Source organism: Phodopus roborovskii, unplaced genomic scaffold (assembly GCF_943737965.1).
Source record: "Phodopus roborovskii unplaced genomic scaffold, PHOROB, whole genome shotgun sequence".
NCBI lineage: Eukaryota > Metazoa > Chordata > Mammalia > Rodentia > Cricetidae > Phodopus > Phodopus roborovskii.
The window spans coordinates 486,464-506,228 of NW_026126470.1; the positions used below are offsets into that span (position 1 = coordinate 486,464).

The 19,765-nt window shown below is 40.4% G+C and overlaps 1 protein-coding gene across 1 annotated transcript in view; it reads left to right on the plus strand.

Annotated features, from left to right (window-relative positions):
• Senp7 (SUMO specific peptidase 7) overlaps positions 1 to 19,765 on the plus strand; it is a 99,058-nt gene that overhangs the window by 19,012 nt on the left and 60,281 nt on the right. Inside the window, exons 4-5 of the mRNA XM_051191690.1 lie at positions 7,529 to 7,626; positions 19,439 to 19,636. Coding sequence (XP_051047647.1) covers positions 7,529 to 7,626; positions 19,439 to 19,636 — 296 coding nt within the window. The remainder of the gene's footprint in view (positions 1 to 7,528; positions 7,627 to 19,438; positions 19,637 to 19,765) is intronic.

Consider the following 19,765-nt stretch of genomic DNA (forward strand, 5'->3'; position numbering starts at 1 on the left):
GATTAGTGCCTTGATGGATCCGTAGTTTGGTGGCATTACTGGGAGATGGTGAAAAGTAAGAGATGGGGGCTGGTTGGAGAAAATAGGTCACTGGTGATGTTTCTCAGAAGGCTGCCTATCCCCCTGGCTTCTACCTTTCTTTGCCTTTTCTATTCTTTCCACCATAGATAGACATTTCTGAAACCTTAATAAAAAGAAGGAACTCCTCTCTTTAAGATGTCTGCCAGGTAGGCAAAGTAATAAAGAAAATCACAGTAAAATGATTGCCAGTTTGGAAGAAAGAAAAGTAATCTTGTTTGTTTTGCTTTGATAGTGGCTCACTGTAGCCCATCTTCATTTATTAGAAACAGCTTTAAGCTTGCTGTCATTGTGTACATCTGGCATCCCTTCTTTTCCGTGTCAAACTTCTAGAACTCTCTGAATGTCTACAAGAAGTCATGGGGTAGTCTCAGCTTACCCCTCTGTTTTTGGCAAAATAGCCCTTCTTCTAGTTACACTCCTTTGTAGGAAACATTTGTTTGGCTCAGATTGGGAAGAAAGAGCTCTAGGGATTATGGGTTTGCTTTCCTAAGATTAGTCATCACTCAAAACCCTACTTTGAATAAAAAAAAAAAAAAAAAAAAAAAAAAAAAAAGTGATTACTTTTTTCCTGTGTGTGTCTGCCCATGGTGGGGCATGCAAGTGCCCGAGCGTGCATGCAGAGGTTCAAAGATAACTTTGTGGGTGGAGTCTGTTCTTTCCTTCCACTTCAATGAGGGTGCTGGGAATCGAACTGAGGATGCCAAGCTAGTGTAGCAAGTGCTGTTACAGAGCCATCACACCAGCCTGCTGTGCCTTGAATTCAGTCTTTTCCCCCCCCCCCCCAATATACTGTCTCTCACTGTAGCTCATGTTGTCCACACTGGCCTGGAACTTGTAGTAATCATCTTTCCTCAGACTCCTGAAAAATAACTAGATTATAGTATGTGAGCATCCTTGCCTAGTTTGTAGTATTAAAATTATATTAAGATATATTTCTGCCATTAAAATTATATAGAGAGAATCATTTAAGAGTGTGTACTGTTCTTGTTGGACTCAAATTCAGTTCCTACCCCCCATCATCAGGTGGCTCTAGTTCCGGGGAAACTAAAGCCTTTGTCTTCCATGGACACCTGCATGACCATGAATATACCCACACAGAGACACATAATTAAAATATAACAAGTGAATTGCCTTGTAAGCGCATATAGCTCCTTAATTTCTTAATACTCCTCTTCCTCCCTCTCTCTCTTCCCTTAGTCCTCTTTGTTCCCCTACTTTCACTTAAACTTTCATATACAAGATCTTGTATATCTTTATAACATCTAGGAGTGAGTAAAACATATGGATAAAGACAGATTATTTTTGTCTTTTTGAGATTGATTTCCTTAATTACTAAGTTGCATTCATTTTCTTCAAAAGATATAACTTCACTGATTGGGGGGGGGCTGGCGGGGGCAGGGAAGAGAGGCTCCCTGACTAGGAATTGATCCTGCGCCTCAGCAGTGAGTGTTCTGTCTGCATGTATGCCTGCAGGCCAGAAGAGGGCACCAGATCTCATTACAGATTGTTGTGAGCCACAGTGTTGCTGGGAATTAGAACTCAGGACCTCTGGAAGATCAGCCAGTGCTCTTAACCACTGAGCCATTTCTCCAGCCCAGAGAGTACTGAATCTTAACCACTAGACTACCAGGGACCTTGACAGATTTTTTATGTTCAAACAAAGTGTTATTGTGTTTATATATACCACATTTTCCTCAGCCACCTCTCTGGTGTTGACCACTGAAGTTGGTTGGTTCCATAACTTAGCTGTTGTGAATACTGCCGCAGTCAACAATGATGTGCACATATTTCAGTTGATTTTGAGTCCTTTTGTAAACACTGAGGAGTATGGTTATAGATGGGTCACGTGGTAGTTCTGTGCTCATTTCCAGAGTTGCTAGACAAGCTCTTCCACCAGCAGTGATTTGCCTTTGTCCACATCTTTGCTTGTGGTTGTTGCTTGTTGTTTGCCTAATTACTGCCATTCTAATTAGGGAAAAATGGCATCTCAGTGAGTTTTAATTTGGATTGATACCTAGTGACTATTAACATTTTTTAAAATATGATTATTAGCCATTTGTATTTTATCTTTGTGAACTTTGTATTTCATCAGCCTACTTATTAGCTGAGTTACTTGATATTTTATTTAGATGGGCTCTCACTGTGTATACTTGGCTGGTCTAGAACTTAATTTGTAGATCAGATTGGCCTCAAATTTAGAGTTGCCTGCCTCTGCTTCCTAACTTCTGGGATTAAATTTAAGACAGCTGAATTATTTGATTTCTTGTTGTTTAATATTTTGAGTTCTTTGTATATTTTAGATCTCAATCCTTTGTTAGATATGTAACTAGCAAAGATTTTCTCCTATTCTGTAATTCTTTACTCAAATAAAAATTTCTTTGTCATTTTGCAGTATCTTGTTCTCTGCCTCTTGCCAGTTGTGGGTCTCTGTAATTCATATCTACTGTAAACAGAAGCTTGTCAGATGAGGGTTGAGGGATGGTATCTATTAATATCATGATAAATCATTTTGAGATGGTTTATCACTATGTCCATTGTGTAGCATAATAGTAGTATGTTCTCCCTGGGGGCCTATGATGTGTCTGTCCGTAAGTTCTTGGCCTGGTAACAGTGCCAGGTATGGGTTTCATCTTGTGGATTGGGATTTAAATGGCATTGAAAAGTAGTTGATAAGGTCAGCCTGGTCTACAGAGCAAGTTCCAGGAAAGCCAGGGCTACAAAGAGAAACTCTGCCTGGAAAAAAAAAAAAAAAATAAGCAAGCAAAAGTAGTTGATTGCTCCCATGATGTTCATGCCACTGTTGCACTAATGGGCACATCTTTACAGGAGCCATTGTAGCTTGCAGGGTTTACAGCTAGGTGAAATTTATCACAACCCTTCAGTGACCACTGCCAAGGATTGCAATAAAATTCAGATTCAACAGAACCAGGGGACTCCAGGGGATTCTTGCTGCATAACAGTGCTTTTACTAGCATTCTGGGTGGCTTTTATTCCAGATAGCTTGAAGTTCAAAGCAGGAAGAGAGAAACATGGAACATTGTACAGACTAGTTTTCATCACTATTCCCAGATGTGCTCAGCTATAGAAGGTCTCATGGATGAGTGTGGCTGTTTGCCTGAGGCCCTTGAGCAGGCTAAACTGAGGAAGGGGAGGGAACATCTTGCCTGTGGCATTCCTTGGGCAGGTGGAGACATTCCTCCAAGGGGAATAAACAGTTCTATGGGAACAGGGTTCACACAGCAGGAGATTGTAGGAAAGTCTGTCACATGCTGGCTACTAAGATTGATGGTTCCTTGTTTCTTCTGATAGTGTGCATAGCCCCATCCAGCACTATGAAAGCTGGATAGTAAGGGATGAAGAGTACCAGCTTGATTTTGCCATCTTCTATGATTCAGTCTTGTGGTGTTGTCAGTAATAGGTGTTACCATGGAGTTCTGGAGGGTGACCAGGAGCAATGGCAATGCCAGCAACGATTGCTTAGCCTGAAGGAACAGATGTATTGCAAACCCCAAGGTTCAGGGATCATTATAGAAAAGGGATAGAAAGCCAGAGGTGGTTAAAAAAAAGGTTATAACTAATATAAGAAAAACTATATACAATATTTATAACAACTATATACAATATATACAAGCAATAAGTACATCAACGATGTCTAGTTCATTAGCATTTGACAAATTCAGAGAAAATACTCTATTATCCTTTCTTGGTGAGACCAAGGTCTTGTACCTAATTTACTTTCTACTCTAATTTGCATATAAAATTATCTTTTACTGTCTTTCAAACCTTTTACACTTAGCACATCTTTAGTCAGTTTCTTTTCTGAGTCTTGTAAACACGGAAAACTGTAACTATACTATCTAGTCTTCAGTTTTCTCAGAGACCAGAGAAGGAAATATTAATTGAGTAAGCAGGAAGTGCAAGAAAGTGACTTCCAAGAAATGCGAGAAATGAGAGAAACAGCTGGCTGCCTGGACAGTCACCCAAATTACCTGTGTAATGTTGGGACATCTGTTGTTGGCCTATAGGCCTAGCATTTCTGACAGACTTACCCATGAAGCAGGATAATCTGAAGGACCGGACCACCTTGTCTCGGCAAGGTTTGCAGTTGCACTTTTTGGTGTCCTGCTTGTCCAATTTGGACAGTATACTGTCAGCAGTTGAGGCATGGGTACTTCCTACACAGTGCTTAACTTTACCACAAAGAAAGTAAACTCCATGTGGAGTTTCTTCAATGCCCATCATCTTCTCCAATGTAGATTTATGCTGCCAGGAGCAGACATGTCTCATTGTCATTAAAAAAAGAACCTGTGTATTAAAACATATTAAATGCCATATCCTGTAGATCTCTGAAGTGTTTGAAGATGATGCATCTTTATAAAATACATGTTTGATCTTGTAAACATACCTAATATGACTACAAGTTCGATTTTAATAGTTGACTAATTGCTAAACTGCATTTCTTTTTTATCCAATATAGCTGATACTAATAACTTTTGAGGGTTAGAAATTTTCATTACATTGTTAAATGAGCTGTATAGGTACAATACCTTGAACAAAATTAGAAATGTATGTACAGTATGTTTTAACAAAATTAATCTCAAATTTGTATCAGTATTCAACATTTGTATACAATATATAAAACTCCAATCCAATGTAAAATATTTAAAAGTAATAGTTGCTTTTTAACAGTGGATTCAGTATTCTACCTTTTTATCTTATCCTTCCTTTTCTATTTTCAGAGTAGATTCTATAATCTACCCTTATTATCCTGTCATATCTGTATTCCTCTTTTGTTTTTGTTTTTGTTTTTTTTTTTCAAAACAAAAATCTAGCCTAGAAAACTATTCCCACATTCCCCCAAAATGGATTATGGTTGTTTGTGTGTAGCATCTTGGTTATGATTTGTTATGGATAATGGTTAGGAAAAAAGCTAAACAACAGAGATTAGATTCAGGGTTCTAATTTAGAAAAGAAGGGAAAATGATGTGGGATAATGCTCTTGTTCACTGTAAAGATTTGTCCTCATATTGGTTTGATAAAATGCTGATTGGCCAGTCGCCAGGAGGGAAGCATAGGCTGGGTGAGTAGACTAGGAGAATTCCAGGAAGAGGAAAGGCAGAGACATAGTCCACAGCTAGACACAGAGGAAGCAAGATAAGAATGTCTTACTGAAAAATGGTACCAAGCCATGTGGCTACACATAGACAAGAATAACGGGTGAATTTAAGTTGTAAGAGCTAGCAAGTAATACACCTGAGAAATAGGCCAAACGATTTATAATTAATATAGCCTCTGTGTATTTATTTGGTATTGAATGGCTGCAGGACTGGGCAGGACAGAAACTTATGCTTTTACAAGCCTGCTTTCCTGGCTTATCCCAAAGCAGCTGCTCTGTATTTGGTTAGCATTGTGAAATGTTTCAGGTTCCCATTCCCATTGGAACAACAGCTGTGGACTGAGTCACCAGAGCTGGCTGCTGAGGTCATCATCCCAAGGCCCTAGATAAGCAGGACAACCCCCAAGTCATGGGGAGCTGCCCTTTTTTCCCAGGCCCCCTTATTCATTTAAGAGTTTAGTGACATTTCATACATTTTTGTTGTTATTCAGCTGTCAAGTTTATCCATCTTGAAAAATGAAATATTGTGCCCATTGAATAATAGTTCCTTATTGTCTGCTCACTCCAGCCTCACTCCACTGCCTATAAATTTGGTTGGTTACTCCAATTATGTGATTTGAATGGAAAGCCAATGTTTGTCTTTTTTGCTGCTTTATTTCACTTACAGTAAATGCCAAGATTTGTAGCATATTGTAACATGTTTCTTCTTTTAAGAAAATGTTTTGAAACATAGTCTTACTATATGGCTGGGCTGATCTTGAACTCCTGATCAGCTTGCCTTCATTTCCTTAAATGCTGGGGTTACAGGCATATGCCACCAGACTCAGAAGCTTCCTCTTTTGTAAGGCTGTCTTTCTAAGTGTACACATGTTTACACTTAATGCGCCTTGCTTTGTTTAACCATTCATCTCTTGATGCACATGTGAGTTGTTTTTCTCTTTTGAATATTATGGACAGTATTAATATATGTACAGATATCTTTTAGATGAAGCATATGTAAGTCACTAAAACTTCATCTGAGATGATGTTACATCTTTTCAAAGAAGTTGCTAACAGTGGGGTAGATGACTCAGTGGGTAAAAGTGCTCTCTGCATAAGCACGAGTATCAGAGTTCAGATCTCCATCCCTCTCATAAAAGCAGGAGTGATGTTTCATGACCAGAGTTTCAGTTTTAGGGGGACGGGGATAGAACAGCTTACTGGCCCGGCAGCTTAACCAAAATGTTGAGTGCTACATTCAGTAAAGACACCTTGTCTAAAAAAGAAGGTGGAGCACAATAGAGGAAGGTGTACACATTCACAGAATAAAGTAGTTATTATTATCATTAAGCCTATTTTCAAATAAGGAAACAAAGGCCTAGAGAAAAAAATAACTTATGTGCTTAGGTCCACGCAATATATTAAAATTCATTTTACTTCTTTTGTTTTAAAACAGTCTTATGTTTCCTAGGATAATCTCTTAACTCACGGTATAGTTGGGAGTGCCTTGACCTAATCCTCCTGCCTCCACTTCCTGAGTACCAGAGTTACAGGCATGTGCCATTATTTCAACTAATAAACCAAGTTTTAACCTCTACTCATAAGAAAACTAAACCCTGCAAAGGGGTCTTGCTATTTCTTATGCAGCAATTCACAAAGAACCACTTTTAATCTTTTGTAATGGTTATAAATGCATTTACTTTATGTAACCTGGCATGTAATAATTTTGCTAAATCATATGACATATTTCAAAATGAAGTAATTGAAACATGCATAAGTTAACTCATTGACTTATGCATGTTAGGCAAGTGTTGTACCTCTGAGCTGCTCTCTTAACCTGTTACCATTTCCTTCTAACAGAGTTCCAATTATTACTGTTGTTAATCTTTGTAATCTTAGTCTTGATTTTTGACTAACTACTATTTTAAAATGGCTTCTTATTGCTTTTGGTATATTTGTATCTCAACACTTGGAAAAAGGCAGGTATTTTATAGATTGCCTTTAGTTTTCTCTGTGTGCTACTAAGAATGTAGCTGGGGGGCTGGAGAGATGGCTCAGTTGTGAAGAGTACTTGATGCTCTTGCAGAGGACCCAGGTTTGATTCTAAGTACTCACATGGTAGCTCACAACCATTTGTAACTCTAGTACCAGGGGACTGGATACAGTCTTCTAGCTTCCTCAGGCCCCAGGCACTCCTGTGACTCACAGACATACATGTAGACAAAACAAGCATACTCATAAGATAAAAGTTAATAGACAAATAGGGATTTGACTGTATTGACTATCTAACTAGAAATACAAGTGCTTTTGCTCATTATATTTATTATTGAAATATTTTTTATTTTTTCTTAGTGGACAAGAAGTCTAAGAAATAAAGTCATCTGTCTAGACCACAAAAACAAAAAAGGTGTCCGTGGGCATCCTGTCACTTCTAAGGCATCACCAGAAAGGTAAGATAGGTGTTTATGTGTGACATAGAATGGCTTTATACAATGCATAAACAGTGAAACCAGGAGTGATTATTGGTGCTTGTTGAGTGTCAGCATTTAAGATAGAAGGATTTGAACTCAATGTCCTCTAAGGTTCCTTCTAAGCTTTGACTCTCTGTGATAATAGATTATTTTTACTAATTGTTTTGGTACATCTTGATAAGCTTTAGCTGATGATGTAAGGATTATAGACTGATGATAATTCTTGATTCATATTTGTTGACAGTGGTTTAAAAGGTATCTCATTCAGGTCTTTCGCCTTCTAGGGATATTCTAAGTCATATTCCCAGGGTGACTGATGTTTAGTTGAAGGGTTGTCTGCCTAGTGTGTTTGGAGTATAGGAAGCAATCACAGTACTGAGATCATTATAGGTGAAGGACCTGCCATTGTGTCTTAGGGTTACTAGCTAGGTTACATCATAGGTTGCTATAATGGAACACTATGACCAAAGCCAGCTTGGGTTAGAGGACTTAGTTGGTTTATGCTTCCATATTGCTGTTTATCATCAAAGGAAGTCAAGGCAGGAATCCAAACAGGACAGGAACCTGGATGCAAAGGCCATGGAGTGTGCTGCTTACTGGCTTCTTCCCCATGGCTTGCTCAGCCTACTTTTTTATATAACCCAGGACCACCTACCCAGCGGTGACCCCACCTACAGTGGGCTGGGGCTTTCCATGTCAATCACTAAGAAAATGCCCTACAAGCTTGCCTTTAGCCCAGTCTTGGGGAGACATTTCTCAATTCAAACTCCCTCTTCTCCAGTAACCCTAGCTTAAGTCAAGTTGACATAAAATTAAACAGCATACATTGGACTTTGAAGACTTCCTATTGCAGATAGGGGTGTCAGGTACATCCCTGGAATGTCAGATTTCTTGGACTCTGTAGCAGCAAACAGTAGTTAGCTCTAGAGTTTAATATATTCTTGGCCTCAGCCTCATGACTAAAAAGTTCCAATATTAATCCCAGTTGATAAGGTAACCCCTGGCCAGCTGCTTCTATAACTGCCTCCCTAGGTCCTCTCTGTGGTTGTTACCTTTCTCAGGCCCCCATGGTAGCACAATTTTTAATGATAGATAGGCGCTCTCTCAGGATGCCTTGTGGCAGCAGTCATCAAGTCAGGTAGTAGAAACTGGGATTTATCTTTGACCAAGTTCTGTCTTAACCAAAACTTGTACTGGGTTTGAGACTTGTGAGGACTTTGAGCTTGAGAGTGGGATTGCCCATCTCTCAACCTGTAGAAGTGGTTTCTGCTTCCCTCCCTGTGACAGGGAGCCCAGATGACCCTGTGTTTACCTTACTTCTCATCTGTTCGTTGTCCATCTTCTCCCCCATACCATTTTGATATCATTTCATCGCCTTTCTGGATTTCTGAAGCTCTTCTTCCCTTTGGCTAAAATGAAGGTAGCTTCTTGCCCATCATCTTCCCTAGATGCCCCAAGTACTCAATTTTGATAGTAAGATAATTTCTTACTCTTTTTGTTTTTTTCGAGTCAGAGTTTTTCCATGTGGCCTCACTGTCCTTGAACTCACTCTGTAGACCAGGCTGACCTCAAAGAGGTTCAGAGACCTCTGCCTCCCAAATGCTGGGATGAAATGTGTGCATGACCATGCCTGAATGTAAGTTAAATTTTTAATGTTGATTTGCATGTAGGGCAGAGGTCAGAGCGTGCATGTGTATGTCAGAGAAAAGGGTGCATGCTGCCACAGTCTCTGTCATTTCATGTGTGCATCAATCCTGCTGTGTTTAGAAGACCTTATTTCCTTGGTGTTCTCTATTCCCTTGGCTCTTACACTCTTCCTGCCTTCTTCTACAGGGTTCCTAGAGCTATGAGGTGACAGAATTGATAGAGACATCCCACTTAAGACCGAGTATCCCAAGGTCTCTCACAGTCTGCACATTGTCCAGCTGTGGGTTTCAGTTTTTATTCCCACCTCCTGCAGCAGAAAGCTTCTCTGATGGCAAGCAAAACCCTGATCTGTGAACATAGCAGAGTGTTCTTAGGAGCCATTTTATTGCTATTTTCCTTTTAGCATAACAACAGTACTTGGTTTTCCCCTAGGTCCCTTGCCGACCTAGTCTCAGTTTCATGGGCATCTGAGCCCCCTTTGGGATGGGTTCCACCTATGGGGTGAGCCAGTCAGATATGGGTTGGTTACTTCCACAAGCTTTGTGCCACTGTTGCAATAGTGCATCTTGCTGTTGAGGACTGAAGTGTTTATAGCTGGCTTGGTATTTCCCTTTCTTCTTAGGTAGTGAGCCTTCCAGAAGGCTCTGTCTAGATGGGCACCAGCTCAGCTTGTCTGTGTTCAGTGAGTTAGGGCCTTTTTTTTTTTCCCTCTGCTTTTATCTTTTGTAGAGAGCAGCCCATGGGTGCTGCTTCCTAGGGTGTTCCTAACCTCTTTACTCTGTACCTAACCTCGGTGCTTACATTGGTTGTAGCCTGCTTATCGAGACTTACCAGCTAACGTCCATGTAGTTGAATGTTTTTCTCTGTCTCGCCCATTTTCACTGGGCCAGTTCTTCTTCCACCCGCCAGGTCCCCATAGCCACTTATGAAACAATCACACCAAAGCTAACATTAAATTATAATTGTTTGGCCAGTGGCTCAGACTTATAACTGTATAGCTCTACCTATAAACTAACCCATTTCTATTAATCTGTATATTGCCACCAGGCTGTGGCTTCCTGGTAATGCTCCAACATGTTACTCCTTAGGCAGCTGCATGGCGCCTCTGACTCCGCCTTCATTCTCTCTGTGTCTTTGTTTGGATTTCCTGCCTAGCTCTATTTTTCCTGGCCATTGGCTGAAACAACTTTATTCATCAAACACTAAAAACAACACATATTTGAGGCATATGGAAGGACATCCCACATCACATCCATATATAAGTGAATACCATATTGTCTTTCTGGGTCCAGGTTACTTCATTCATGATTTTTTTTTTTTTTTTTAGCTTCATCCATGTATTTAAGAATTTCTAAGAATTTTATTTTGCTTTTTAACAGCTGAGTAATGTTCCAGTATGTAAATGTACCACTTTTTCCTTACCCATCCAGTCAATGATAGACATATAATCTGTGTGGTGGTTTGAAAGAAAATGGCCCCCGTAGGGAGTGGCACTATTATAAGGTGTGGCTTTTTTGGAGTAGGTTTGTCCTTGTAGGGGAAAATGTGTCACTGTGGCAGCCAGCTTTGAGGTCCCTATACTCAAGCTACACCCGGTGTCACAGTTGCTTCTGCTGCTTGTAGATGAAGATGTCGAACTCTCGGCTCCTTTCCCAGCACCATGTCTGCCTGCGTACTGCCATGTTCATCCATGATGATGATGGACTAAACCTCTGAAATTGTAATCCACCCGCAATGAAATGTTTTTCTCTATAAGAGTTGCTGTGGTCATGGTATCTCTTCACAGCAATAGAAACCCTAACTAAGACTGGTTGGAACATGAGGATGGGATATTGCTGTGATTGGCCTGACCATGCTTTTGTTTGGAGGAACTGAGACTTTGGTACTTCGGGTTTGGAAAGCAGTGGAATGCTTTAAGCACCGCTTAATGGGCTGTACTGGTAGGTGCATGGAAGCCAGTGGCGCTGAGAGTGATTTGAACTGTGGGAGCCCGGCTCAAGATGTTTCAGAAGAGAAGGGTTTAGTATGTTGCCTAGATACAGTTCTTGTGATATTTTAGTGAAGGATATGGCTGCTTTTTTCCCTTCTCTGAAGAGTCTGCTTGAGACTACAGTGAAGAGATTTGGACTAATTCCATTGGCAGAGGAAATCTCAAAACAGCCTATTGGACTCTGTCATGTGGTTATTATTGGTAACTGTAATGAAGATTTATAATGGAAAGAAGAAAGCTGAGCAAGGTAAAATGCACAGTGTACAATTTGAGGAGAAAAGGGGCACGAAGAAGTGAAATGGAGCCAAGTCCTGTGTTCAATAAGGTAAACAGACAAAGAAATGGAATAAAGAGAGTGGTAACCCTAGGACAAGATCCCACACAGCTAAGTGTCCAACTGGTGAAAAGGAATTGAAGTACAGCTCAGAGCCAGATGTGGTGGCGCACACCTTTGATCCCAGCACTCAGAAGACAGGGACAGGCAGATCTTGAGTTTGAGGCCAGCCTGGTCTACAGATCGAGATTCAGGACAGCGGAGCTTAGGCAGTGAAGGAAATCATTGAACACAGAAAGTTGGTAGAAATGTTATTGAAGGAGGGGGCCATGTTCCATCCCCAGCAACATAACTTGGCAGCTTCAGCCACATGATTCTGGCTTTAGAGTCAAGGTAGAAGAAACGGGTTATGGAATCTTCCTCTTAGACTAAGGAAAGCTGCTGGGGCAAGGCATGTGTGAGGGGTGGGCCGTTTTGTGAAGTTGTGAAGGTGAAGCCTGGTTTGCCTTGGAGACCCCAAGATGTTGGAGATGCCAGAACTTTGGGATACTTGCTGAGGAGAACTGCTAACAGGGGGAACCAGCCCAAGAGAAAGATGTTGCAGTTAGCAAAGCTGAGTAGAGTTGGAGAGCTGAAGAGTGTTTTGACATCAGACATGGAGATGCAGAGTTAGAAGTTTGCCCAGCTGGTTTTTGGTCTTACTTTGGTCCACTGTAATGGAGTGGAGACCTCTACCTAATTCCCTGTGGTATCCAGGGAAAGGCTGCCTGGGATGTTGGTGAGTGAGACCCTTGAGACAAGCTTACTTACGTCATTGTTTAGTGTTAGGTTTTTATCTTCTGAATAGCTTTTCTGGTCATTTCCTGACTTATTTGTTTTGTTTTGTTTTAATTAGATAATATAATCCCCTTCCTATTTCCACTTGAGTATATTTCTCCATTTTACTTAGAGCTGCTGTGTGAATTATTTTTACTATCCTAAATTGAAAGTATTTTATATTGAATTTATACTAGTTTAATTTCTGTAACTTAAAAAACTTAGTTCTTGCCAGGCAGTGATGGCTTATGCCTTTAATCCACTTGGGAGTCAGAGGCAGGCAGATCTCCTTGAGTTCTGGGTCAGCCTGGTCTACAAAGTGAGTTCCAGGACAGCCAGAGCTGTTACACAGAGAGACCCTGTCTCAATTTAAAAAAACAAAACAAAACAAAACACCATGGAGAGAAACACAGTAGGCAAATTCAAGGCACACATGTTTGCACGGGGAAGGGGGTGGGGGAGTATGAATATAAGAAGGAATGAATTGCCTAATTAAGAGGGACTGGAGTCTTTTGTAAGAATTGGTAGGGCATCATCAGATTGCTGTGTCAGACTCTGGGAAGTTAGCATCTGTCATTAAACATCAAGGACTTCTGCTTATTTTATCTCTATGTTTTGTATTCTTTCACCTTGCACAACTTCCTTTCTTCCTTCCTTCCTTCCTTCCTTCCTCCCTCCCTTCCTTCCTTTCTTCCTACAGGGCAGATGCAGTAATAATGAAATCACTTAGCTTTTGTTTATGAATGTTTTGATTTCCTCAATGAATTTTGAGGGAGAGTTTTGCTGAATCTGGGAATCGTGGTTAAAAGTATCTCCCTGCTCTTGGCATGTTGAATGTGCTGAGATCAAGTTGTACACACTATAAGCTGTTTCATTTTGTGTGAACCTGGTAGCCTTTGAGTTAATTGTGGGTACACTCACAAGCACATCTGTCAGGCATCACTGGTCCAGCACACTGGACCAGTGACTTAAGCCTGGGAGGATAAAGGGAGCCACCTCATACAGGTATCAGGGTAAATTGAAACTACAGGTGCACACACTTGCATTATCGTCATTTCCAGGAAACCATGGCCAAGGATTTATTAGGCATAGCATACTGAGGGAAGGGTATGGTTTCTTCACCTGGATCCATAAAATGATGGATACCTAACCCTGGGATGGTTTGACCCCAACTGACCCCAGTCTGATACCTGATGTGTCTTGATGTGCACCAAGGACTTAAAAGCAGAGGACTCTGGACTCGTTTCTACTCAACTGATCAAGGTAGCCTGGAATGCAGAGATCTACCTGCCTCTGCTTTCTGATAGTTTGGATTAAAGGTGTGCGCCACCACATTTGGCTAGCTGATATATTTTTAAGCCCTAGACTTAATTTTTGATGCTGTGTCTGATTTTATTAATATTTCCATCTTATATATCATTCTTTCACTTTCTCATGTTTCCATTTATTTAGATGTCTTTAAGACAATTTTTATTAATTCTTTGAGAATTGCATACATTGTATTACCTCCTCCTCCAACTCCTACCAGATCTCTCCTCCTTCTATACTTGAACTGTGTGTCCTCGGTTTTTCAAAAGTCCAGTTAGTAATGTCTATAAAAATCTTGGATGTGTCGCCATCTCCTGGAGTGGCTCTGACTTACCAAAGGCTTACCCTTAGAGAAAATCCCTTCCTGCAGCCATCAACTGGAGGGAGGAACTTCATGATCACCTCCTTTTCTATGCTGGGATGTTGTCTGGCTTGAGCTTGCATGGATCTTATTCTTTGCACCTTAGCAGTGTGGTCTCCATGTAATCACCATCTACTGCAAAAAGAGCCTTCTCAAATGAGGCTTGACAGATACACTGATCTATGTGTATAGTGATAACTCATTAGGAGTTAGTATAGTACTATGTCCTGTTGGCAGAATAACATGAGTAGGTTCTTTCTTAGTGCGTACATTCTGTCTAACCACAAATTCTTGGCCCCAGCAGTAGTGTCCAGATCTGAGTTCCATCTTAAATTTTTAGAACAGTCATAAAGTGATGATTACTCCCATAAGTGCCACTATAGTGCCAGTGTCCTCCTAGGCTGGTTCTGATTGTAGGCCACAGGATTTACAGCTGGATAAGACTGGTAACTACTCCCCCTCAGTAACAAGTACAGCACCGTCGTCAGCCTGTAAGGGGAGAGGTGTAAGGCGTACGGTTTTTCCGCCTGCCGCCTGGTCTTGTCCCGCCACCTAGTCTTGTCCCGCCACCTAGTCTTGTCCCGCCGCCGCGCCAGCCCCAAATAATGCACAGAGACTCTGTATTTGATATTAAGCTGTTGGCCCGGTTACTAGTTTCTTATCGGCTAGCTCTGTCTTAAGTATTAACCCATTTCTGCTGATCAATGTATTTTTCTTACCGGGGAGCCGGCGGCATACTGCTTTCTCCAGACTCTCCATCTTGGCCCCCTTACTACTTCCTCTTTTCTCCTTGTCTCCTAGTCCCGCCTATCTTCCTTTCCTATTGGCCAACAGTGCTTTATTCATTAACCAGTATGAGAAACATGTACAGAATGACATCTCCCATCAGAGAGATTTGTCAGTTTTCACTTTAGTTTCTTTTGTCTTTCAGGTTCTGTCTGGGAAATTGGAGGTGGCAATGATTTGAAATCTTTTCCAGTAGTACATTAATTACTCAGCTTGAGGCATTACATTTAGGTGTTTTATCCACTTTTTTTGTTTTTTTTTTTTTTTAAAGACTTTTAGAGACAGGGTTTCCCTGTGAAGCGCTGGCTGTTCTGGAACTCACTATGTAGACCAGGCTGGTTTCAAACTCAGAGATCTTGTCTCTGCCTCCCAAATGCTGGGATTAAAGACATGTGCCACCACCACCTGGCCGCCTTTTATCCACTTAAGGTTGATTTTTTTTTTTTTTTTTTTTTTTTGTATGCTGTGGGAAATTGAGGTCAAATTGAAATCGTCTACATTTATATGCCCAGTTTTTTCAGGACAGTTTATTGAAGAGGATGTCCTTTCTCTAATGTTAATTTTTTATTCTTTGTTAAGAATCAGTCTCTTGTACATGGATTAGTTTACTTATAGATTCTACTTTGTTCCATGGACCCGACTGTTTTTATGTCAGTATCTGTGGCTCTGTACATTTTGTATATTTTGAAATCAGGTATTGTAATACCCCAAGTTTTTGTTATTTTTACTCAAGATTTCTCTAGCTATTCAGCTTTTTCTCCTTCCATGTGAAATTTTAAGATTATATTTGTTATTATTATCTTAATTTCCTGAGAAGCAACTTGAGGCCGGGTGGTGGTAGAGCATGCCTTTAGTCCCAGCACTCAGGAGGCAGAGGCAGGCTGACTCCTAAAGTCTCATTTTCATCTAATAATGTGAAGTGCATTACGTTCACCTCTAAATATCCCCATTATCTTCACCTGTTCCAATTCCATTCTAAGGTCCAAAGTTTCTTCTGAGTGTAAAGTAATTTAACTGTGAGCCCCTGTAAAGTCATAGCCGAATTACATTTTTTTTCCCCTCAGTATATAATGGTGCAGAGTAAACATTCTCATTCTCTGAAGGAGGAATGGGGTCATGGCAAGGAAAGATCAGATCAGAGCAAGTGTGAAATCTAGCGGGATAGATGCCAGATGTTGCAGTTTTATGCAGTATCAGGACTCCCTGTTGGATTCACATCAGCATCAAAGGGTTTGACAGATCTTCTTCCTGCACATCCTGGAGTCTCCATCACAATAGAGGCTTCACCTGCAAACTTCATGCAGCAGATTCTCAGGGCCTGCTTGCAGGGGTTCTACCCCTGCCTCATATCACCTGGCATTCTCACAGCTTTCATGCCTGTAGAACCAGTATAAATGGACAGTGCTGCCAGTTTGAGATGGATCCTGAAGACCTTGGACCACAGCTCAATGAGCCTTTGTGTGCTGATACAGGACTGGGGTCTATGTTTACTGCCCATGGCAGCTGTGTTTGAGCAAGCTATTCCTTCAGTGGCACTTTCCATTTAGGCCCCCTTCTTTAAAATCAATTTGCATTTTCACTAGAGCTTTCCATAGGAGCCCTGCCTACCTGAAACCTTTCCTATGCAGAGTGCTAGGTTTTTGTTTGTTTTCATGGTGCTGCTCTGTTTTAATAACCGTACAGCTGCTTCCTCAGCATCCTCCCCTGGAACTTCACTTTTATCCATTTTCCCAGCAACAACACATTTTCCATTATCTTTCTGCTCTATCGGTTGCTTTCATTCAGTGTAGACTTAACCATAAACAGTCAGTTATAGTCACGCCACAGCCCTCATGCTGTCTTCTTTTGAAATTTCTGCTGGCAAACAGAATAATACCTTACTTTGAAATGCATCCCTACTCAAGGTTTCAGGGCATAGACAGAATGCCCTAGATTCTTTGGCAAAATGTAGAATGAGGCCTTTAGCTCAATTCCTTATAGAGTTCTGGTTGATAATAGACTCTCAAGTCCTGTGGCTTAAGAGCACTGGCTGCTTTTCCATAGGGCCCTGATTCAATTTCCAGCACCCACATGGTAGCTCACAACTGTCTGTAACTCCTGTTCCAGAGCATCCGACACCCTCACACAGACAGACATGTAGGCAAAACACCAATGCACGTAAATACAGGTTAAAAAAATTTCAACTCCTTAATATAGTCAACCAAATACTCACTGCACAGTCTTATCCTGGTCACAGTTCCTTTCACTGTAGACATTTGGATAACTAGTTTAATTTCTGTCATCAAGTGGCATCATCCAGCAACTGAGAATCAGATGCAGACTCACAGCCCACCTTGGAGTTTGGGGAGTCCTGCAGAAGAGGCGGAGAATGGAGTGTAGGAGCAAGAGGGGGAATCAAAGACACCTCAAGAAAACTCACAGGATGAACTAACCTGGGCTCACAGGGGCTCACAGAGACTGAACTGACAACTGATCCTGCCTGGGACTGACCTCGTCCCTCTGAATATGTGTTATAGTTGCATAGCTTGATCCTTTTGTAGGACTCCAACAGGGAGCGGGGTCTATCTCTGACTCTTTCACTGACTTTTGGGACCCAATTCCTCATACTTGCCAGCCTTAATACATAGGGAAGTGTTTAGTCTTACTGCAACCTGATATGTTCAATTTTGTTGATATTCATGGGAGACCTGCCCTTTCTAAACAGAAGCAGAGGAGGAGAGGGACAGATAAGGGGTGAGAGGGGAGGGAGGGGAACTTGTGGATGGAAGGCAAATTAATTAATTTTGTTTTATCTCCTTGAACAGGCATTATTTATCCCAGAATATTCATGTTTCCTTGACATTTTTTTTTTCAGTTTCTGTTCATTTTCTTTGGTAGAGTGCCTAGCATTCTGTAACACTTTTGCGTACAGGTTGTTAGCAGCTCAGGGCAGGAAAGGCTTCTTTCCAGCTCCTGGCTTCAGCGTTAGTCCATGTTGTGGGACAGGGATGAAGGAGCAGCTACATGGCTGCTGCTGCCAGGTTGCTCAGAATACTGCCGAACTAGGAAGCAAAGAGCAGGGACGAAAAGCAGGGCCAGGCTATAACCTTTAGAGCCGACTCCTCGTGATCTCCATGTACTGGCAAGGTCCTATAGTCGTGCAGAACAGCTGTAGGTGTTTGGACACATGAGCCTGTGTGGAGTATCAATGTTCAGATTTGTAACCGTCATCTTCATAGCAAAACCCTTCTTGACTTGGTTCAGAAGAAATGATAGTATGGGTTCTCCTTCTTATTTCTTCTCAGTTTAAATGATGGTTTGAGCAAGAACCATTTCATGTTTGTGGACGTGTCTCTAACTCCTACTAGTATAGCTATTTTATTAATGTTCCATAAATACTGCTTGAATATATTATTACTGACTTAAAGAGATATCAGTTTAATTCTGTGTTTTTCATACCTTAATTTGTTTTTCTAAATTAACATGATTCCATGGAAGGTCCCTTAGGACTTGGACTTTTTTCCCCTTTAAGTTGTCTGGTACTCTTGTGTATCCCCAAGTAGCTGCTCCAAACATTTTTAAAATTCAAATTTGGAAATTTTCTATATTATGAAAATATGTGAGCATTTTGTTTTCTGTTTCTTAACATGGTTGTATTTGTTAATTAATGAAATGGTGTCTAAAAGAGTTTCTGTGGTAACAAATAGATCCTTCTGATTAAACACTTGTGATTAACATTGTAGCTATTCTTCATTTGACATTGTTTGAAGCCTATGTGGTAGTCTGCTTATACCTCTGCAAAAATTATTCAATGGTCTGAGGACTAAACAAAGTTTTTAGATATGATATATATATGTATACATATATATAGTGGATATATATATATATATGCTGTATATAATGAATAAATTAACAAATGTGATTAAGCAAAATTTGGAAACTATTCGCATTTGTGCGGCTTTCTATTGATGTTGTTTGTTGAGGGTATGTGGTCTTTGTACTCACAGATAAGCACTAGGGAAACCAGGAAGGTTAAACATCAGGCTTGTCTCTTCAAAGGAAAGAGATGTTTGCCTGTTTTTCACCCAGAAAGCTGGGAATAGATGTCTGTAGGACCATGCTTCACCTAAATCCCCCAGACTACTATCATGTTTGCCGCAGACACTCTCCATAGACCCTTGTCTTGAGCATTATTTCTCAGTCAGCAGAACCCATCTTTATGGACAAGGCCATATGTACTCTGTAAAGAGTGTCACTGTAAGTTTGTGTTAAGCTTTGTTGTACATGTGGGATTGGGTTAATTTTTCCCCCAAAATTGTGCTGTGCTTAAATATGGCTAAAATAAATTGGTTGAGGTCTGTACATATTTGTGAGGATGATATAATTATAGGTTGTCTGATATGATTGTGAAGAAAATCCCAGTGTAAGTAAAGTAGACTTTACTTTTTAATGTGTCATTGAGAATGGCTAAACATTTGCTTTTTTACTTATAATGTTTATAACTAATTAAATTTTATGAAGTAGTGAAATCCAGAATTCCAGGAGATACTCACTTGTTACAGTTTGTAATAAATTCATGTGTTATAAAATATTTAGAACCATATGTATTAATTATTTATGTATATAACAGGCATCTCAGAGTTATGTTGACGAATGTTCTATGGACGGATTTAGGACGAAAATTCAGAAAGACCCTACCTAGAAATGATGCTAATTTATGTGATACCAGCAAGGTGCAATCAGACTCATTGCCTTCGACATCTGTTGACAGCATAGAGACATGTCAAAAATTAGACCCTCTTCACCAAAGCCTTAATTTATCTGAAAGGTATGTTACTTAGTATTGATTTTGTTAAATTTACTACATGTGAAATAGTATAAATCCAATATTCTTGAAAACAAGATTGTTGGAGATGATTTAAAGATCACTGCACACAAGAATGCTCCATTTTAGCGT